The sequence below is a fragment of the Curcuma longa genome, chromosome 1 (genome assembly GCF_044706935.1).
Source record: "Curcuma longa cultivar G26 ecotype Majalengka, Jawa Barat chromosome 1, ITB_CL_G26_1.1, whole genome shotgun sequence".
In the NCBI taxonomy this organism is placed as follows: Eukaryota; Viridiplantae; Streptophyta; class Magnoliopsida; order Zingiberales; family Zingiberaceae; genus Curcuma; species Curcuma longa.
The window spans coordinates 6,241,111-6,263,639 of NC_133861.1; the positions used below are offsets into that span (position 1 = coordinate 6,241,111).

The following is a 22,529-nucleotide window of genomic DNA, read 5'->3' on the forward strand; positions in this document are numbered from 1 at the left end:
AACTACTATAATCACGTTGGAACAACAGATACTTTGGATAGAAAATATATAGAGCATCTATTTTACTATTTAAAAAAATACATTTTTGATAATTTATATAATTTGGGATTTTTTATTTTTGTCCAATAAATGTTATCCTTGCACATATATATAATTATAAAGTTATAATTTCCCCCCTATATTAACATTCCATCTCCAAGAGGCTCTATTTCCTCACAAACCAAGGTGGATCTAGGATTTTAAATTTAGGAGGGCGGGTTGATGTGTCTCCTAGTTGTACGATGACTTATTCTATGAAGATGTCGTCGTAGGGCAATGTGATCGATCGGTCGACGATCGACAACTCAAACTCTTTCTCCGTCTTTAGGGGAGCTTTGGCCCTCTTAATCCTATAGTAGATTTGTGCTGGCTCATAAGCGTATTAATTATTAAGTTATTAGTTGCTCCTTATCTCCTCAATTTAACCATGTAAATATGCTCTTTAAACACTATGCACTCTATCAAGTCCCATTGCACACAAGGACGAAATCAAGAAAAATATATTAAGATCAATTATAATTTTTCGATTTATCTCTTTATAAATGGTTGTATAGGGCTATTAGGATGACGAATTTCATTTTTTTTTATCAGAAAAAGAAAAACATATTGAGGAGGAGATAAAAAAAATTTAAAAAGTTAAGAAGGGACATGTGCTACATTGCCCTTCATTCCTATACTCTTGCGGCTCTTACATTAAAAAATTTAGAAAGACACCCCCACTCGGTCATTGAATTTATCCTCACCCACATTTAAATAATTAGAAAGTTTGGCATAATATTTAAAAGTTATATTATATTTTGGGCACTCCACTCAACTTATTAAGCTTTAATTAAAATTTAATGGTGTTAAGTTACATAAATAATCATATTAAAAATACTAAGTACACTAAATACGGAAGTGAAATATATAAATTAATTTCTTAATCAACATTTGATATAAGATATGATTACCAATGTGTGTGTGTATATATATATATTTAAAAAGTCATTGATAAATTTATTTATATATTAGTTCAATTTTAGTACTAAATTAAATACTACTATATAGTATATAATTTATAAAAAATGTATTAAGAGCCCTAAATAATCATAACATACTACTACTATATATTAAAAATATTTATTCTAAATGTTCATTTATCTTTTCTATTTTTTTCTTATTTCTAAAAAAAATCAATCAAAATAAAGTTTAAATTAAAAAACCGAACTATAATAATATAATTCTTAAAATAAATTACTATAAAATATATAAACATTTTTATTTTTATTTTCTTATTTCTCAAAGAGGCCCAGAGTACTTTATATTAAACAAAAGCTTTTAGCTCTTTTAGGCATCATAAATATTTAAATTTTCTAATTATTTTTCTAAGTTATAATTTCTTTCCTTATGATCTCAAATGGAATTGGAAATTTTATATCGAAAGAGCGAGCAAAATGTATGTTTACATTGAGGGAGTGCAATCGTATCGTTATCTTTATTCATCATTTATTTTTATATTCCTACATCTTTTCTATCTCAAAATTGAAAGGGAACATAAAGATCATGAACTAAAGATAAAGTGCATGGATTAAAATATGAAAGTTAAAAATGGGATGGATGCATTAATAATAAAAATTCAATCTCATTCAGTATTATATTAAAATTTTTTAAATTTTATGATATTGAATCGTCCATTAATTTAATTTATCTTAATAATAAATAAAGAATAAATTAAAATTAATCTAATCGTAAGAATTAATACATAAATTATTTTTTAAAAAGAGCACTGCATTAATTATCAAAAGATAATTCATTAACATAAAAGGAAAAAAGAAACGCATTAATTCAACTGAAAAAGGGCCTTCTTTATCTTTATTATCTCAAAAAAAGACGTCTTTTTTAATAAATAAATAAACACGATTTTCAAATATTATTATAATATTTTCGATCAACCAAAAGCTCAAAAAAAACCTGATAAAACTAAAGCGCAACAGATGGCACTTCCCCAGTAACACCCTCGAATTTCTTCCTCTGTGCCTCACCACTTCTGGTAATCAATGGTCCGCCATGGCCGAAGAGCTTCATAACACTAGCTCAACACGGCAACTTACCAAGCTACCTATGATATCCAGCTTCTTAAATAGAGATTAAGTTGCGTGTTAATTAATAATTCACTCAGTTATTCGTGGATGGATGGATTATAAAAATACTGTCGCTGAGTGTGCAGGAAACAGTGATGAGACATGAATCAGAATCCATGGTTTCCTCTCGCCTCGCCATCACCGATCCCACAGTTGCAGGAAAGCTAATGACGGCTTTTGTTCGCGCTACGTGACGAGAGCAAAAAAGAGCCCTGAGCCACGGCAACTCACGGGAATCTCCTCATCCCTCACCGGCATTTCATCGAACACATTGGAAGCGGGCGGCACAAACATGCAAATTATATATTCTATATATACGATGGCAAAAGCTTAAGACAATCAGGGTTTCATGGCGGGGGAAGGCTTGGTTTTTGCTTTTCCCCCTCGACAACAAAACATGATCGACCCTCAAAATGGCGTTCTCGCTACCGAGCGATCTCAACTTGGAGGGTGGAGTTGAGTCCCACTTGCTCCTGCTCCCAGGTGAGCTCTGAAACCATGGCGTCGTCGATGGGGACGGATTCCTGGAACAAATGCAGAGGCGAAGTGAGGAAGGCTGCGAATTTGGATTAATGGTGCAGAGGTGATTAATGGGGGCGTCACCTCGAGCTTTTGGACGAGGTCCTTGGCGTTGGGGGCGGAGACGAAGAGATGGCGCTGGAAAGGCTGGATGAAGCCGTCCTCCACGGCCTTGTCGATGAAGGCGAGCAGAGAGTTGTAGTATCCGTCCACGTTGAGCAAGCCAACCTTCGATCAAGATTAAATTTTGAGCTTGTCGTTTAGTCTAAAAGGAGAGGTTTAAGGTAGACAGACGTACGGGCTTGCGGTGGATGCCGAGCTGAGCGAAGGAAATAGTCTCGAGCAGCTCCTCGAGCGTCCCGTAGCCGCCTGGAAATTGTGATGGAGGAGAGAAGACCGTGAGGGTGGAAATTGATCGAAGGGAGTGGAGGAGGAAGAGGAGACGATGGAGGAAGAGAAAGAAATGGCGGACCTGGGAGTGCGATGAAGGCGTCGGAATGGCGGGCCATTTCGGCCTTGCGCTGGTGCATGTTCGCCACCGATTTCACTTCCCCGAACCTCTGCTCTCCGGTCAACTATCCACAACAAAAAGCAAACATTGAGACGATGCGAGAACGGAATCAAGATTAGATTTTGAGACTACCTCTGCGCGCATCAGGGTCCTCGGAATGATCCTGCGGGAGAAAGTAGCGATTTTTAGGGAACTGAAAGAAGAATTTTTACAAGGGAATTGGTGTCGCTAGTTTGCAGACCCGATGACATGGCCGCCGCCAGAGTGAACAGCTTCGGCGACCAACCCCATCAGACCGACGCTGCCTCCGCCATACACCAGACCGACCTTCCTCGCCACCTGATCGAAGAAGAAACTAATTAAGCCGGCCAGCGGAGAAGATGCATTAGGAATTGCCTGGATGCGTATTAATTGAATCACCAGTTCCTTGCCGAGCTCGACGGCGGCGTCCTGGTACGAGTTCCGCTTCCCAGGGCTGCTGCCGCAGAACACGCACACTCTCTGAAACCTCGACTTCGCCACCGTTATATCCTCCATCTCGTACAACAAGTCCTTGTTCCCCTTCTTCTTCTTCTTCTTCTTCTTCACTATTCTCGCTTTCTTCTTCTCTGTTAGGTGACCATGAACGAGAAGGTAAACCGCGTATATATAGCGCTCATCTCGCTTGCAGATGCTCATTTTATCTGTTATTTAATTTTAATTTTAACTCTATCCGATATTTATGAAGGAAAGGAAAGGAAAGGAAAGGAACGACAGCAGGGGATGGAAAGAAAAAGAGGTACGTAAATGCAATGTCACACCCTCTTGCGTACTTCCTTTCCATCACACTTTATGAAGCGGCCGAAAAGGCAGCAGGATACGCGAGCCCCAAACATCGGGAGATTACGCAACGCGATTAATTTGAACCAGCGTCTTAAGATCATTAACAATCGATCGATCAAACTGCACTGCACTAGGAGATTGATAGAAAACAGGGGAGCGGAGCGCCTCGGTTTTAGCGAAAGGCAATCATGATCTCCATGGTCGTCCACACGTGTAGACCATCAGCATCTCTTTGAAACTCGCACATCCCACTGTTTCGACCTCTACTCGCCTATATGTATCTCTTTCCTCTGCGGCCATTAACTCTCGGGTAGGCAGCAGGAGCTACGAAGCAGGGGAGCAAGTAACCTAGCTTGTGAAACAGAGCAGCGAGGAGGAGGCATTGAGCGAGAGAGAGAGAGAGAGGAAGAGAGATGAGGAAGGAGACAAGGACAGCTGGATGATTACTAGAATTAGAGGGAGGAGGAGGATGAGGACAGTAAAGAGGAATCATTCATTTGCCACATTCTCGCAGAGAGAAAACAGAGGAGGGATGCAAGGAAGGAAGGAAGGGAATGGATGCCGCTGCGACTGTGCTGCTCGAAAGCGAATCCTGGTCGCGAGCAAATTAAATGGCGGTGGCGGGTGGCGAAGCGAGGGCGCCATCTGGTGACTGCAGATCTTTTTTACTTGTTGCAGAGCACCAAATCATGGCGGGATTCTCCCTCGGTTTCAAGACTCTGCTGCAACGGGAACTACTTCTGGTATTAACTTTACTCTCTCTCTCAGTTCGCTCTGTTAATCCTGGATTTGCAATTGTAATTAATGGTGATCGTTAGGGTTTGGACCGTCATAAACCAGTCGCACGCAAGGACTGGTACGGATGATTGCATACAAACTTGGGGGAGTGACATCAGGATCTGGCGGTCGACGTGGCGCTCATCATTACCAGGCGACGGGACAGTTCGCGTCGTGGCACGACGCGTGTCGGGCGCCGCGCCCGCACGCGCCGTTGTATTTCGGCTTCGTGCGCCGCCGTGCGTCGGGACCCAAGCCGGGTCGTGAGAACCGGACCGGCGGCGGCGGCTGCCGTCAGTCGGTCGCCGGTCCGACAGCGCCGGTCCGGGCCCATACCCTGCGCCGCTCTGGGCCCCTCAGCTGACGGCGTTCACCGTCGCCGCCTCCGCCACAGTCCGCGCCTGTTACAGCCGTACGCATGCGTAACGCCGCTACGTGCCGCATACCACATTCCGCCGTTACGATCCCCACTCCGTCCGTATCGCGTGATGTGAGAGCGTCATAATTGCACTCGCATATCGTATCGGGCTCATTTATAAGAGGCCGACCATTAATTGGACGTCTTTACTGAGTGGTAACATCACGTAATAAATGGCGTGCGGGATCGGTGGCACGTGAGGGGCGGGTGGGCCTCCGGTGCATTTAATTGGATTTGACCGCGATGTGTATTCGGGTTGGCCAACGGTGCGACATGAGAGATGGGCGCGGAAAAGGGTCCTAGCATCGACCTGGAAGGTGATTAGACTCCGGGCCTGCTGCCCATGAGCCTCTGCTTCGCCACTTGATTAATTGGAGAATAAGAAAAGATGTTGCGTGGACTGCGAGCCGATTTTTTTATCTTGTAATTAATTAGTAATCACTAATCAACTTATACGTCAAATCTATCTATTTGTGATGTTTTGATTGGATGAGTTCACGGGTAAATGGGACCCGAGGGAAGATGCAGCTTGCAAGGCTTTACTGAAGTGCAAGTGGCAAACGAACGGGCGGCCAGGATTCTTCCACCCGTGCATGATCCATGCAGCTAGCCCGACGCTGATATGTAGCTTTTACGTGCACAGCTGGTACAGCGAGGCAGGGTGTTAGGCTTCAAGCATTAACTACGTGCTAATTTCTCGATCGATATCGATCCGAGTGATTAGTAGTCTTCTTTTCCGAGAGATTGATAGGTACGTGTGTGAGATCGATCATACGATCAGTTTGGATTGCGTTGTGGAAAGGGAAGTAGCTAATTGGTGATGGACTTGGGGAACGCAAACTAAAATAATAAAAAATAATAATGGCCATGTTTAATGTGGTCTTTTTCTCTTCCTTTCCTCGTTCCTTCCCCGTATCGGATATTACAAATCAATATGAACAAGGTGATGTGGATTGTGGTCAAAGGGCACTCATTATTCTCCTGTGATTCTGTGCAGTGGTGATCTCATTTTGTCTTCCAAAAGTGGGACTCGCTAGCGTAGATAATTCATGTGCATGCACCGTTGCTTCGAGAGAAATGGCTAAATCAAATCATTGTCCTCCCTGTTCATTGTACCGAACACACTCTTCGTTGGCCATCTCCTAGTTCACCAAAGTTTGAATTATACAAACTTAGACAGTGTCTGATAACATAATGTAATGCTAAACGAGTTACATCTGAACTTTGGTAGGTGTTATGTCATCATGGTGATGATTCATCAGTTTGATATAGACCTAGATGTCTATTTAAAACATGTCTACCAGATACAAATCTAGTGAAGGATAACACAAATTCATCAGCTAAGGAAAAGAATGGTGAAATTCTAATACTCAGATAACAGCTGGTAAAACCAATTTGACAAAAAGAAAAAGAAAGTCTTTTGATGATCAACTAGAATTATTCTTCATTTTCATGAATTTATAAAACAGCCGGTTGAACACTACTTTAAGAAATCGATATTAGTAATTGAATAACATCATAGTTTAACATAAGTGCACCATTAACTCAGGTAACTATTCAATTAATTTAATGAATGCAGGGATTGTGTTTGTTCCTTCGTGACTTATCAAATAAGGAACTTCTTAGATTTACGAAAAAGAAAGATTGGCTACAATAAACATTTTAGCAGCATGTTCCTTTGGTTTGAAAGTTTACATATGTTACTGCTAGTTGAAACGGAGCTATTACTGATTCAAGGGTTATGCAAATGCTTGCAGGAACAGATAAATTGATAGTACTTGGAATATTTTCCCCCATGACAAATTCTATAATGCGCCTTGTAATATTTAACCAATGTTTATGAATCTTTATGCTTATAGAAAATCCTACCTAGTTGTTGTTGATTTCATACTGAAAATAACCTACTTGCACCATATCATATACTGCCCTCTCGTTAAAAAGAACTTATAATGAGAACCAAAGTGCTTTTACTATTTCAACCATACTGATTGGCATCTACTTTCTGGTTAGACAATTAAAATGGTTGGATGGATGCGGTTAAGAACATTGAGCGGGCAGCATGATAGGACACTTACTTGCTCAGCAATGCATTTGGCATCATCAACTTGATCCTAATGTGGAACCGAAGAATAATGAGCTCAAATTCTTCATGGTGTACAGTTGAAGTTGCAACCAAGTTTTTCTTAAAGACGAGTGTCATAGCCACGGAAAATGGGAACACGGCATTGTTCACCGTTAGCATATTGACAAACAGCAGCACAAACAGATTAAAGAATATGCAATGCAGAATAGCCACTTGGCAAACAATTCTACAATTCATTGGTTTAGCATTCAAGAAAACGAGAAGATAAACATCTTACACGATGCTCCAGTGTCTCAAACCAACTTTATTCAGCCTGAGTCGCATAGTACTTCAATGGAAATATTAATGAGATTCCTGCATAATCGCATATTCATGGATATTTAAAAAACATCATATTGTTGAAGAAACGAAGAGGTTGAAGTTAACAAACTGATTTTAATGAATAAGTCAAACTGTAATGATACCTCATGCTCATGCCCATGGTCATGAGTATGATCACCATGTCCTTCCCAGGGATGACGCCAACCCTACAAAGATGATATCAATAACTTACAAAATTAGACAAAGGAATAAAGGTCAGTGTAAATGGTGGTATTTTGAAACAATAACTTACCAAGACTACTGGACCATCTTGCTTAGCCCTGTAAAGTATCCAAAACCTGCAAAAAGTAATATCCAAATAGGGTTATGCATGTCGATACGTTGAAATATTCAACCTAAGCTCCATTCAACTCACTAGCATAAATGGTTAATCTATGCACGTCGTGTATTGTGCACTCCTTTACAAGTTGCCAATTGTCAAATAACATGCAGTTATGCTATAATTAGAACAAATAAAAAATTACATAAAATCGACAGCCTGAATTCAGCTGTTGGAACTTTCTACGTATCTCTCCATTGATATTCATAATATTCTACATATTTGCATATGCACTTCTGCATCTGATTTCTAAATAGGACCTTTCTTGGAGATATTGTACGTATCTCTCCATTGATATTCATAATATTCTACATATTTGCATATGCACTTCTTCATCTGATTTCTAAATAGAACATTTCTTGGAGACATTGTAGTGGAGGAACTCACTAGCATGTGAGAAAGTAGTCAATCCATTACGAACTTAGAAAATAGGAGGACAGAAGTCATTTGATGTACAAAGTGTGAGACTATTCTTAACTGGGTGTGAGATTGTTTTATTCCATCAATCACAATATAGTAATGAGTCAATGTACAATTCAAAGGGTTTCTATAGCAGTCCTGCCACACTAGCTTCAACAGATTGTTGGGTCTATGGAAGAAATCATTAAGTGGTTCGCCGATTTGCAGTCTTTATCCAAGATCAACAAGAAAACATAATAATTATACAACTTCCTGTGTCTAAGTAAGGCCTAGTACCTATTCAGCATGAAATTGGCATGACATCTTTGAACTAAGAAGTAGATGATAATTTTAAAACTAGATATGTAAAATAGATCACAACTAGGTTAGGAAAGCTATTCAGGTCAGGGCCAAACAGTTATAGTCATGTTCAGTCAAGTTTCAGATATTTTCCCCATGTCAAGTCAGGTCAAGTTCCCTGTTTTGAAGGATTCTCAATGTTCTTTAATCTTTAGGCAAGATATTTCAAGCCATTTTTAAATTTGTTAGTAGAAATTTTCTTTATGTTCCTCTATTCCTTGAACCCTCAAGTCTAATTCATTGAACATACAAAATAATAAAGTTTATTCATTAATATATCATCATTGATTTTTTTTTCTTATTTTTTCAATTATCTAAGCTTCAATTAACTGCTCTTGAGTAGTTGTCATCAAGTTTTGTTAATTCCTATTGTTTGAGATTGACTAATGGGATCTTCTCTCTTCATTAAACTAAGTGGAAAGCTATATATGAGTAATACTCAATTCTCTTAAATAGTTTCTTGTCCCCCATCTATCCTTTATATCTACAATATCCTAATTGATTCAACTATTCTAACTGTAAGATCTATTGATTTTCTTGAAAATCACGACATATTTTTCCTCATCTTATCATATATTGAAGCTACAACTGATTGTTCCAGCATAGTACTAATATGTATGTATGCTTTTTTTTTTTTTTTGCTCTTAGGTAGTAGCATATTTTATCTTATTTATTCATAGCCCCACATCCCATATTTTTATTCTTATCTCATTTTTGAACTTGAAAGATATAACTATATTATCTTAAACTAAAAAAGGCCAGTTCGAATTTTGCTCAATTTACTAAATATGAAACTCAAGCCAATTTAATAAGAATCCCATCTTTTTTATAACAATTAGAACATATTTAAAGATCAAATTCCATAGTAAAGGGGTAATAAGCAGTACTGCCGATCTATCCTTATAATTTATGCAATGGAGTGATTAGAAATCGATCCAAAGTTGATATTCTAGAGTTCGTATCACTTCAACGTGGATGATCATTACCAGCGCTCCATGATCGTGATTCCTTCATGCAAAAAGAAAATAAGGCCGAAGGGATCTCTAATAAGAACAAAGGATGACGGAATCCAAAAGTTACCAAGATCAATTATGCTCACCTTCTACAAATCATAGCTATTGATTAATTAGGGAACAAATAGAGAGAGAAAGTGAGAATCGGGGAGAAGGGAAGGTGGGGTACATACCACATGATGGCGCAGAGGCTCTTGCCGGTGACGACGTGCCACCGCTTGGGGTGGTGGATGGTGAAGCCCTTGTACGTGGTGCTCCCTTCGTGCCCTCCGCCTCCGCCGCCCATCTCCTCCCCGCCGATGAGACCGATCTGCCGATCCGCTGCGATGCCTGCGATCGTGTCGAAGCGAACACTGGAAACTTGGCTTGGGATGATGCGGTAGTTTTGTTTAACCCAGAAGGGTAGAATCACCTAGCAGATCCAGTTCGGGCCGGAACTGATAAGGGAACTAGGCAGTGATGGGCCTAATTGGGCCCCCTTTACGTAAGTAAATAATTACAAAATCGAATGATATTTATAGAATATATGAAAAAAATGTTTTCATTTACATTTAAAAGGTCTTCTAAATTATTTTACACAAAAATTGAGATTATATTTTTAGCAATCATAGATGCACCAGAAATAACTTCATATCCAATATCCAATTAAAAAAATAGAAATGTCACACTGCCACAAAAGATTACATGTCATCTAAGACCACCAGGATCTTGTCAAGGGAATTACTAGCTCAATCCAAAGTGATAAGATACAGAGTAGGAACAAAAGCATACATACAGAAGCCACATTTCAAATTATACAATTGTAGAAGAAGAAACACAATGAAGCTGAATACAGAACAACAGTCGCAGACACAGATTCAAATCACATTGTCAAGGTATCTGGAAGTGGAGTCTGCACTCCTAAGATCTTGCCGCCGACATCAGGGAAACACTCGTGTTCCGGCAGGGAACCAACCTTACCGTCAAGGTCCACTTTGATAGGGTATTTCAGTAGGTGACCCGTCAATGGGGTTACTTCTTCTGCTGTATATCTCGACCAATTTTCGGATGCTATCTTGTTCACAAATTTTACGCACTCGAGGCTATTGGGTTCCTTGAAGCGATCATCAATCATGCCTAGATGCTCCGACCACAATGACATCCTATATCCATACACCTGAAGCAATTCAAAAATGGAGTCATTTTTTATGGAATTTGCTTTTCAGCAAACATAAGAGCCATATTATCTTGAAAGAGTAAGAAAATCATGATTTCAGTGTTGCTGTTCTCGAGTCCACATCGACTCTTTCACACAAGAAACACTCACGAATTTACTAAATCAAAACTGCATAAGATTTTAATTGTATATGCTGATGAATTGTACTAACCTGGCCGTGTGGATGCGACTTTTTCTTTGCCCATGTATGATGAGGCTGATAAGCTCCCATGGCTATCTCAGTATCTCTCGAACCAGCCAAGGATCTTTGGTTAATGTTAGCCGAACCAACTATGACATACTCATCATCTACAATCATCCCTTTTGCATGAACATAAATCATGAAACGCCGAGACTTTTGTGAGGGTATCTGAGACTAGTAAGATGAAATTGTTCAGATGATCAATGAGAAACATTGTATAATACTGGCAATAGAAAACCTGTTTATTCGCTATAAGGATAACTAGACATGAAAGTCTAAATGATCAATCCAACATTTTAAACCCATATTCCTGTGAGATCCTTTACAATATAACGTAAATTAATCAAGGTAATTAGGTCTGCTTCCCATTATGCTAAATCTAATTGCAAACTTATATAAACATATTAGTGTTTTTCAAGGTGAAAATATTAGATCAAGATGATAGATGTAGAACATTTGAATCCATATGAGCATCCCCCATGAAAGACTGAAATGTGTTTTTTTTCCTCAAACAGCTCATGTAAAGCAGATGTCAATATAACATGCAAAGTTAATACGATAGCTTGATAAGAATATGTTAACAATTATGTTGCTAAAAACAGCAAGTGAAGATCCCTACTATAACAACTCAGTTCATTTAGGTCATCAACTATAAGTTTAAGTTTATTCGAATTACATTCTCATTGGTTAGGACAATATTTTGTGCAAATAAACTAGGCCAACAGAGTTTATTTTGATTATGCCTATCAAATCCATGCATTGCCACTGATGTGAAAGATAAAGGCTTAAAATTCGCCCTTAAAGTAAATGCACATGAATATAAATATCAGCTTGTTACGATCCCAATAACACTAAAACTAGAATCTGATTATCATACATATTTTTTATCAAACAAATACAAAAACTAGAAATTATTTTATAAAAGAAATAACCATAGCATCTGTCTAGAGATTATCATAAACTTTTCTAAGTTGGTGAAAGTTATCTACAAATCCTTATTTTATTTTCTATGAATTTCCATAACTTTTTTCAGCAAATAAATAACAGCTATAATTGGCTTTCAGGGCATAAACCAAATCCATTGTCAAATTGTTGTTTCAACTTTTATTCTTCTCTTAATTGCTATTTTCCATAATTTAATGATATGATTCATAAACTCAATCTCTTCATAATTAGAACAACAAGAAACAATTTTAAGGATAATTCAGAGTACTTGATTCCAGTGTATTCTACAATTTGCAAAATTACGCACTTCAATTCATAAGGAACGCATGACCGACAATCGATGGCATGGGTAACATATGCCATCTCAACTAGGCACAACCGACAACCATGCAGTTGTGCCACATCAAAGCAGATCCATCATATAAGTAAATAGTTAATTTCCTTAAGAACTGAATAGGCTCATGAAAAGTAAAATCCTCTAAAAAAATACAATGTTGAAGACATACTGCTGGGTTTTTCTGTAAAGAGGGATCATCTTCTTCCAAGTTATCCTTGGGCACTTCTTCTCGGTTCCCAAGACAATAAAAATTAAGATAATCTTGAGGATGGGCATTTTCAAGGTTCATGCGTTTCAGCTCCTTTGCCACAATGTCATACATCATTTGTATTGTTTGGCCCTGCACGAACGTCAGAAAGATTTAAAGGTTTATTTACTAATAGAAAAGATCATCTGCATCCCTACCATGACATTAGCATTTTTTCTCTCTTTAAAAAAAAAACTTCCCATCGTATTTCCGTGTATGATGCAAATATAGTAATAGAAAATTTGATAGTTATATTTCCTAAGAGAGAAGCATTTAGATAGTACCATTTAAAGTGTATACCTGCCAATAAAGGATTTCTTGCACAGCATTACTAGTTGGGTCTCCTTCGGGCCACATAGGTATAACCACATAAATTGCAAATTGTTCATTCGCTCTAATTTTGCTGGCAACTTTTAGTGCTAACTCCATGGGTATCAGATTATCAGCACCTGTTGGTAGCAAAGAATCTTTTAGCTAAATAACACAAAGTATAATACTGTAAAATGAAATTCAATGTTAAACCATGTTACTCGCAAGTTTAAAATCATTGGTGCTTACAAGCTAATGGTCAATAGGTCAAAAACTGAGTGGTTTTCTTGGATGGATAACAAATAGAAGCATCCACCTTAAACACCACTACATAGGTGAATCTAAAACTGCAGATGGAACTTGACAATAGATCAAGCTAAAAGCATCTAAAATTACAGATGGTGCTTAACAATAGGTTAAGCTAAAGGATCTCTAGTTCTAAGCCTATCAAGTTAATAAATCAGGCAGCTTGGGAAGACAGTTTGTATAAAAATAGTTTTATTCTGTGTTAGCAAGTAATCACACAAAAAATGCTCAGCTGTGAATGATGAGGCCACTATCTTTGCCCATGCAACATGGATCAGAAATAGTTGTGAAGTAAGAGTTGGTTCTTTTGGGCCTTGATATGGATGAAAAGTTTTCGGTAATACCAGTTTGCTGGTTCATTGGCCTATATGGCTATGCTACATAAATCAATTAGACTGCATTTTGGTCAGATGACTCAAGCCTACCAACTTAGTGTGGGATAATTCTCTCGTTGGGTTATTAGGTCACGACAGCAGAACTAAATTAGGTCAACAAGATACTCTGTATGTAGTTATCTAATTCTTGGTTAATACAGATAATGATTCTCCACAAAGGATCTGAATTAAAATAATTAATCTGAACTGCAAAATTTTGTTACACAATCACAGCGACAACAAGGAATTTCGACAAACCTGAATTTTTGTAAGATAGCCAAGCATATGAAGAGCCAAGGAAATACTGATTTTCAATGTATATGAAATGTTTGGCAGATCTGATCGCATTCACATATGCTGTGTGGATGCTCTTATCGATAACCAAATTCTTGCGGCAAACAAGATTCTGTCAGAGAAATTGCAGGTGTAAAGTACTGGAACACATTAGCTTTTTGTTAATAAAACGATAGACAGAATGTTTTCCTAAAATCAAAATACTTCAATGATTATGTGCACCAGGGAAGCTGCTGGGGATATTATGTATAACCTATGGTCATTTCATTTTTCACAATGAAATGTCAGTATTTCTGCCGAGAAAGAGGACTGACCATCTTTGAAGCTTCTTCCACATTTGTAGGAAATCCTTTTAGTGAGCCAGAGTCTATAGAACGAAAGACCTGATATATTAAAGAAAATCAGGAAACTTTGGTTGGCTCTTGATTCTTGAAACTAAGCTCGAAGATATTCACAAGCAAAATAACCTGAGCATGCCAATGTTCAGAATCTTGTTCCTCTGAAACCCACAAGCTTGGATCATCTTCTGGAACTGTAGGTGAAGGACTAAGAATCCATGAAATTCGTTCTAGTTTTATTAGCGCATCATCATGCCAACGGGATGACTTTTTAAAGCGCCAACTAAATTCTGTCCATTTAGTTGCCTTTCTCCAGCGTTGCTCAAAATTCTTTAGAATATCATAAGCAGCAGGACCTTCAATCTTGCAATGTAAATCATGCCATGGTTGTCGTGGGCCTTTAGTTCCACCCTAAGCAAAGTCAGAAACACAAAAATGTATTCAATAAATCATGTACAACACCAGCTATAAATGGTATGCATGGCATATGACATGGAGTCTACTCAATAGATTTCTATGAATGGTAATTATTTTAATGTTAACCTCAAACACATCACACTCAACCACAAAGTCATATATGAAACTGAACAAAGCCATTATTAGAGCTCCATGGACAAAAGGGACTTATATGGCAAGTCTAAGAGAAAAATATTATACCACATTAGCTTAGTCTAATACTAACATTTTGGAATGATTAGCTTCTGATGATATATAGATATCTAAACATTTAGATATGACAACATTGATAACCCATTCGATTTCTGAAATACAGACAAAAAGCAGCTACTCAAAAATCTAGTTGACATATTAAACAAACTAAAAATATAGTTGATAATAGAAAAGAAAATATAACTCACAGCAAATGTAGGGTTATGGAAATCATCCAAAAAGATTGTGTCAAGATCACGGAAGAGTCTATGCTCTGGTGTATCATAGCGGCCATCACAAAGATCAAGACCTCCTATAAAAGCAGTTATCTTTCTCTTATTTCCAGAAGCCTGTGTATCGACCAGTACACATTTCTGATGATGAGTAAAAAGTGTCCCTACAACCTGCAGGAAAACAAATAAAAACAAGCTGATGTACAACATAAGTACATAACTGAAGGAGAGACAATAGTTGGTTATGCAGTTATTCTTAAATTCACAGATTACAAATGTCAACTGAGGTTGTCAATTCTCTCTCTTTTCACCTCGCCCTCTTTTAATCAGCAATTGTATTTACATTTTCACAAGGAATTTACCAATTTGTTAATTTCTGTACACTCTACTAATTGCAAAGGGAGTTCAACATGAACAGAAAGGATTTTACATTTTCAGACCAACAGGAGTACCACAAGTGGATACTGGCCTTAATTTGGGATAATAGATTAAAACATAAAGAAAAAAGTGAAATAGAATGGTTAATATTTTGTATATATATATATCATCCTCATACAAAAAAAGACAAACAAAAACACAAGATCACAACATACCCATGAAACTTTTCTATCGGTCAACTTGGATCTAAGGCCTATTTCTTGTGTTTCTTAAAACTAAACCTAAGGTTAGCATTGTGACAACTTCAGGATGACAGAATCCTATTCAAGGTATGAAACTGAAGCAATTCCCACTTAATTCTTAAATAGCTGGGAGTTCCTTCAAGAAAAGAAACTTATAAACAATAGAGGGTTCAAAATTCAACAGAGGCATTCAAGGAAGATTGTCACTAGAAAATCAAAGCATTCCTTGACAATTGAAATGATACCAGCTCTCATTCATAAATTATAAACAAATCAAGCAGGTGATAATAGATAGCATATATCAATTTAAAGTAAATAGTCAGAGCTCACAACTGTCACCATCTTTATGTTAGACTAACCCAAGAGTAAATACAAATTTATCTATAAGCAAGGCATTATATTTCATTCTATCATGTACAGCCAAAGACTCAAAAAAAATTCTAAATTGAAATCCTGGTTTATCTGAGTGGAATAATTATTCACATAATAGGTTATTTTCAAAGGATGTGTACAACTACTTGGAGTTTTAAGCCACAAATCAAAGTAATATCTGTTGCAAAAGAGCATGACGAAGATCATGCTTGTAGGCTAACCTGCTGCTTGAAAATACTAAGCTTACTACTAGCGTAGCGAGGTGATAGCACACAAATGATGGAGGAATGCTTGAAGAATTTCCGAGTCTCTTCATCATGAGTTTGCATTACACCTCCCTGCAAATAAACACTCAAATGCATATAGATACATTCAAATGAATATAAATCAACGTTATCACAGTGGGCAACTTGAGTAATTGCTAAGGAAGCTTGCTCTCGGGGTGAGTATTTCTTGAAGGTATCTATAAATAGTGAATTAAATACCAACATGTTAAGGTAATTCGTGCAGATAAAAAAGATAAATTAGAAATTTAGACACCTAACATGTTAAAAAATATTCCATGGAGAAAAACAAAGGCATATGTTCCATATTGCCTATGAATAAACATACTTGTAAATAGAGAATTAAGTGCAAACCTTATTTTGGCATATGCCCTATAATTGAACACATAATGATCACAAAACAAACCAAAAACAAGGGAAATATTTAAAACCAAAAGTGTATCTAACAAATAAGGGACACATTAAAATGGGTTTCATATGAAAAAACCTACAAAAATATCAAGTAAAACAACCATATCTCATAGATTTATAATAACAAAAAATCAATTGATTTCTAACTCAGTCCTGATATCCAAATACAGCTATGTGCATAATACATAAATTTATCACCAGACCTCTGGTCCTGTGAATTAAATCTCCAGTGAACTTACCAAAAGCTGTCATAAATTCCAAGTAAACTTCTTGATGGAAAAGTAAATCATGTAGATTAATAAAACATGCCCAGCCATATATTACAGAGTCAAGAGAGCATTGGATGTATTATTCGCATCTATTAGTGCAATCGGACCTTAAGTGATTGGGATCAACCGTAGATTTTTGATATTTGGGCAAAGAGTTTAAATAGGATTTGTTATATATTTGATATGGGTATTGAGTCGTGCAGGGCTTAATGGATATACACATGGGGACGACTTGGCATGGTCAAACTTAATGGTAATCCAATGACTCGAGGTTTGAAGAGGATCAGAGAAGGACAAAATGGGGCATCTAAAGGACCACAAGACAAGGATGAGGGATGAGAAGCTTAACAGGAGACGACCTTGTGGTGAAGAAACTACAAGGAAAACTCCTTAACGAGTTAAGAGACATATAGCTGAGAGAAGGTAGATCTCAATTTAGATGGACTTGACCTTTAGAATGGTCATAGTCGACGAACTAGTAAAATAAAGGGTTTCTTCAATCAACTGAAGCTACATTAGGCAGTCAACTCAAGTACATCAACCAACAAATAAAATGCTTCTATTCGGAGCTGAGTTTTGGTGTCAATCGATTGATGTGATGATGAGTCAACCAGGCAGTCAATTCAGGCTGGTCAGCTAGCTAACAGAATATTTCTATTCATAGCTAAGTTGACTTGGGAGTGAGAGCAAGAGGAGCGGTTTGGAGCAAATGTTCGTTGTCATGTTATTGTAATTCTTTCAGCTCAATTGTAACACTTTTCTCCCTCATTTTAAGCTTGAATTGTATCTCCTTGTGAAGCTTGTAAGAGATTTCTCCACCTTTGGAAAAAGTTCAAGAAGAAAAAAAGAAAGACGGCTTTTAGGAGTGATCTGCGAAAAGAACATAATAGGTCGTGGAATAGGAATGAGGATTTCGAACCACATGCATCATCGTCTTAGCATTTGTCTTCTTGCCTTGTTTATTTTCTATTGCATATTTTGTTTTTAATCATAAATCACAAGAAGAATTGCTATTCATCCCCCTCTAGCTTCCAATCATCCACTACATTTGCTCCCAACACTTTCATGAACTTAGAGTTTTGAATTCCTAAGATATCAGAAAAGCACTTCATCCTGCAAGTATGATCTACTTCTTTGAAGTTGGTTGGCTTATAGCCTAACACTTGATTGTTATCATCTACAGCTGCATTACAAAATACCAAAACTACTAGCAGAATGGCATGTATGCAAAAGCTCTTTAACCACTTAGAATGCTTAAGGAATGCTTCTATTAGTATCCACTGCTCAAATTTTATTCACACAGAGAACGCCTTGACGAGGAATATTTCCAAATCCGATCGAATAAAGGCAATAGTTAGCTAAACCTGTCATAAATAACCTGAAACCCTCAATATGCTATTGCATTGATGTAATGTTCAAGCTCATATCCTGAGTTGGAACAGAGAATTTAGTAGAGCATTCATCTTCCACATCAAGAAAAGAGATAGGATTAGTGAAAAGATGGATGCAAATATAATTAACAGAAGAGAAACCAACCACTAAATGAATGTTAAGATACATATAGCAACTTGGATTGCTAAACTTGGACAAAAAATGTTTAGCTAAAGAGAATATTATGGAAGGAGTCTTTACCGTCTTGATAAAGAATTTGTCATGGGATGTCTTGTCATCCCAGACCAGCATGCACACTCTCACCCCCTCCTGCGATTTGTACTTAAGCAACTCTCCTAACGTAAGGTCATCACCCTGTGGAAGAGGCCGCGTCGGCTCCCTCACAGCTTCACCTTGTGGTATATGGACCAGCCGACAATATATATCAAATGATGTGCCTCAAGAATAGCGCGGCAAATATCTTCCCAGCACTTCTCGTGCTTAAACGTTGCCCCTTTCTCAAGCCTGACCTCTGGCAATTCGCCATCCTTCACATGGGCGTCCTGGTAGAGCGTTACAGATCCCCAGGACGGAGTGGGAAGTAGGCATCCCTCACCCCAGACTCTTCGGATCCCCAGCAATTCCATGCTGGTACTCGGGTGTATCCTCGACGGGGATGAACTCGATGGAGACACGGAGGGCGGATTCGGGCTTTGGAGGCTTCCCGTTAGAACCAACGACGGGGTACCAACCCTGGATCTTCTTTTCCCGGAGGCGATGCTTGTAGCAGGGAACGAGACGGTGCCAATGAGCTGCGCGCCGAAGACGTCGTTATCCTTGACGCGGAGCTCAAGGGCAGCAGCTCGATGGGCAACGGGGATCTTAAAGTGATCGTTCCAAACAGGGTCTTCGGAGTTGGATATGACGCGGGTTCGGGCGATGGTGGCACCGGCTAGCCTGGCGGTGACGTGGGGTCGCTGGTGATGGTCATGTGGTGGTGGTGGTGGCGCTTCTGCGATAGGGAATCAGCGCCGGAGCCCAATTGGGAGCGGCGGAAGTCCTGGGGAGAAGGGTGTTGCGGCAAGGAGCGAAGCAGCGTCGCAGGTTCTCGGAGGAGTCGTCCATGTTGGGGAGGTCGCGGGCCTCGATGATAGTGAGGAGAAGGTCGCCGTGGAGGAGGACTTCCTCCTCTGCGGCGACGGCGACGGCGCACTCCATTCCGCTTGGCGGAGATCGGCGACGGAAACAAAGATGAGATCGGAACTACGGTTTTTTTTGGCTCGAAGTAGAAACGAAGATATGCGGAGCCTTCGAAGAGCAAGCTCTGGCTCTCGCTGGTGGGTAAAGCGTCGCGGCTTTCTTAATTGCCCTTCCTAATCTGTCTTAATTGCATCATTACCCACTAACACCTGAGGAACTTTCCAGTTGCCCTTTGCAAAAAATAGAAAATCACACTTTCAGTTTTTAAAATATCCACAAACTAAAACTGAACTGAGAATTCAACTAGTTTTGGTAAAAACTCTTAATTATTTCGTCGATTAATTTTATCTAAAAGTATTTGATATTTTAAATTCATATTAAATTAATATTATCTAAAATAGATATGGGTGTTTAGAAGTTCATGAAATAGGAATATTATCTCATTTTGTGCTTTTGATGATTAAATATAAATTTTTAATAATTCAAAATTTAGTTAGAAATATAAAGTTGGCACAAATAATAATTTTTAAAGTTACATAGGATTATTTTTGAAGATAAAAATAATAACTCAAAATTAATTTATATATGTGTATTGTTTGCTCTTCCATGTATCATGGATAATTTTGCTAAATCAATAATATTTTGAAGCATGTTTCAACAGTTTCAAAGGGCATCAATTAAGTGTTTCTTTTTTAATACTTTAATAGAGTTATAATAATTTTAATCAAAGTTATGTAAATTATGAAATGCACTTTATTTTTTTTTATTTTTATAAAATATTTTTAATGATAATAAAATAAATAAGAGGTGCAATTAAAAAGGATGACTATATTAATGACGTGGCGTTTTGACTTATGCTGGCACCTGAAACAAGAATTTACTGAACGACCACTAAATTTTCTAAATTTATAAATCACTCATTCTATTTTTTTCAATTACTCAAATTAGTGTATTAATTTTCTAAAATACTCTTAGCCCACCTTTTGTCTCGCCACCTTTAATATTTTACTATATTTTTTATATAAAAATATTCTTATTATTTCAGTATTGTTATAGTAGTCAATCACAACTTATTAAAACAAAATTTTTAATTCAATATGATCACGAATACTATATATAAAAAATTATTTCTTAAATTTGATCGATAAAATTTTAAGAAATTAAATCATTATAAAATTATTTCTATAATTTTAAGAACAGGTGGCCACCGACGGGCGTTCGACCAGCGCAGCCGAAGAAGAAGCTGACGCCACCGTTGCTTCTCTCCGAAAAGCTGAAGGCATTGTGCGAACCGGAGCATCAGAAAAAACATGCTCAAACACACCATTCATCTTCTCGACGGCAGCTGTGCGCCGACAGATTGAGAGCAGGAGACGAGTTTTGCGTCTTTCTTGATTGGATCCAAGAACGTGAAGGCATTAATGATGCGTATGTAACGTGTGGCGCATTCTAATAAGCCACGTCCCGAAAATTAAGGATCATACAAAAGTCAAGGATCATACTAATATGACAACACAACTTCAAACAATCCAAAAGAAAGATGGCACTACCCCGATGAAGTTTGGATGCGCTCTGATGCCATCTCGGTTTCAAACGACATCTTGACCTCGGATGTCATATCGATCTAAAACATCATCTCGACTTTAAACCCCATCTCGGCCTTTCACATTATTTTGATTTCAAATGTCATTCTTATTCGGACTCAGGTTCTAATTCCACACACCTTTAAGCCCCCTCATATCTTAAGTATGAGTCTCTGTCTTTTGTGGCCTCGTTAGCAGGGACTGTGAATATTTTTGAAATATGCGGTGGCTTAAGAATAAAAGAGTCGTTACGAGATAGTCAGATCTGGTCCCAGGATACCCTTCTATTTACATATAATGTCAAAAAGAAACAAAAGCAATCAACGATTGTTAGATCTGATTTCCTCATATACTCTCATAATGATACTGCTTCGATCGACGTGGAGATGTTTTCCAGATGACTATATAAACCCTAGGAAAGGTACGTCGAAGGGATTTTTCTTCTTCTTTCAATAGCCGCTTCTTCCTCCTGGAGTAACCCTAACATGAGCATCAAAGTGGCCTGTCGGGACTTCCTGGTGCCAGTCTAATCTCCTGTTAAAGTGTATTTTAGATCTTCTTCATTTTCTTCAACGAGAGCTTTTGGAGGTTACGCACGTCGGATCATTTATTGACTAGTGCCTTGATCATCTACGATATCTAGCCGGAACAAATTGGCGCCATCGGTGGCTCGTATGGCCGATTCTCAGGCAATGGAATCCTAATGTCGTGGTCTAGGGGGATACCGAAAGTTGTCCGAAGGTGTGAAGCAGTGATTTGGGTGAGAGAGGTCCGTTGAGACTCATACCATCTATCTAGAGAATCAATGGTGGCCATAAGGTCTAAAAATGCTAGAGAGAAAGGGGGAAGAGCACAATAAACTGATAGGGTCACCAGACGAGGGAAGGAAGACGGAGATGAGAGCAAATACTGGAGGCTATTAAGGAACGCAAAGTGACAAGACAACACCTCTCTGGTTAACCTAATATATTGTGACGGCAGCATAACCCTTGGACTGATGGATCACAGGGTTTTCTATCTATCGTTGGATCAAACAATGGAAAGATTGAGGTCGCAACTCAATCATTAACATTAACGTTCCGCGGTTACGCATTACGAAGCGACGTAGCAGTTCATACGACAATTTCAAGAGCAACCATCGAATTCAAGAATCTTGCAAGCGCCAGCGCGCTCTCTCTGTTGGATGCGAGGGGACATCAGGAACGTCGCTATCACGTATCTTTCCTCTCC

The 22,529-nt window shown here is 38.2% G+C and overlaps 2 protein-coding genes and 1 pseudogene across 2 annotated transcripts; all 3 read right to left on the reverse strand.

Annotated features, from left to right (window-relative positions):
• Window positions 1-2,485: 2,485 nt before the first annotated feature.
• LOC141842667 (cytokinin riboside 5'-monophosphate phosphoribohydrolase LOG1-like) lies at window positions 2,486-3,862 on the reverse strand. Its single transcript, XM_074730735.1, has 7 exons — window positions 3,610-3,862; window positions 3,431-3,528; window positions 3,322-3,352; window positions 3,151-3,253; window positions 2,977-3,047; window positions 2,763-2,906; window positions 2,486-2,683 (listed from the first exon to the last, which is right to left on the reverse strand). Exons 1-7 carry the CDS (start codon window positions 3,724-3,726, stop codon window positions 2,585-2,587), a joined length of 663 nt encoding a protein of 220 aa, XP_074586836.1. The 5' UTR covers window positions 3,727-3,862; the 3' UTR covers window positions 2,486-2,584.
• A 3,611-nt stretch (window positions 3,863-7,473) lies between these two features.
• On the reverse strand, window positions 7,474-10,124 carry LOC141811507 (NADH dehydrogenase [ubiquinone] 1 beta subcomplex subunit 2-like). Its single transcript, XM_074699533.1, has 4 exons — window positions 9,935-10,124; window positions 7,903-7,948; window positions 7,754-7,816; window positions 7,474-7,643 (listed from the first exon to the last, which is right to left on the reverse strand). The coding sequence occupies exons 1-4, from the start codon at window positions 10,045-10,047 to the stop codon at window positions 7,632-7,634; spliced, it is 234 nt and encodes a 77-aa protein (XP_074555634.1). The 5' UTR covers window positions 10,048-10,124; the 3' UTR covers window positions 7,474-7,631.
• Window positions 10,125-10,373: 249 nt separating this feature from the next.
• LOC141828925 (phospholipase D delta-like) lies at window positions 10,374-19,734 on the reverse strand (annotated as a pseudogene).
• Between the last annotated feature and the right edge of the window lie 2,795 nt (window positions 19,735-22,529).

What these genes read in the sequence shown, in the direction of transcription:
- LOC141842667 (XM_074730735.1), bottom strand. Translation starts at nt 3,726, where the DNA reads ATGGAGGATATAACGGTGGCGAAGTCGAGGTTTCAGAGAGTGTGCGTG. An exon ending in CGCCTTCATCGCACTCCCAG is followed by an intron (nt 3,048 to 3,150) that starts GTCCGCCATTTC and finishes CACAATTTCCAG; the next exon opens with GCGGCTACGGGACGCTCGAG. An exon ending in TCGGCATCCACCGCAAGCCC is followed by an intron (nt 2,907 to 2,976) that starts GTACGTCTGTCT and finishes TCTTGATCGAAG; the next exon opens with GTTGGCTTGCTCAACGTGGA.
- LOC141811507 (XM_074699533.1), bottom strand. Translation starts at nt 10,047, where the DNA reads ATGGGCGGCGGAGGCGGAGGGCACGAAGGGAGCACCACGTACAAGGGC. An exon ending in AGCCTCTGCGCCATCATGTG is followed by an intron (nt 7,949 to 9,934) that starts GTATGTACCCCA and finishes TACTTTTTGCAG; the next exon opens with GTTTTGGATACTTTACAGGG. An exon ending in AAGATGGTCCAGTAGTCTTG is followed by an intron (nt 7,817 to 7,902) that starts GTAAGTTATTGT and finishes TCATCTTTGTAG; the next exon opens with GGTTGGCGTCATCCCTGGGA.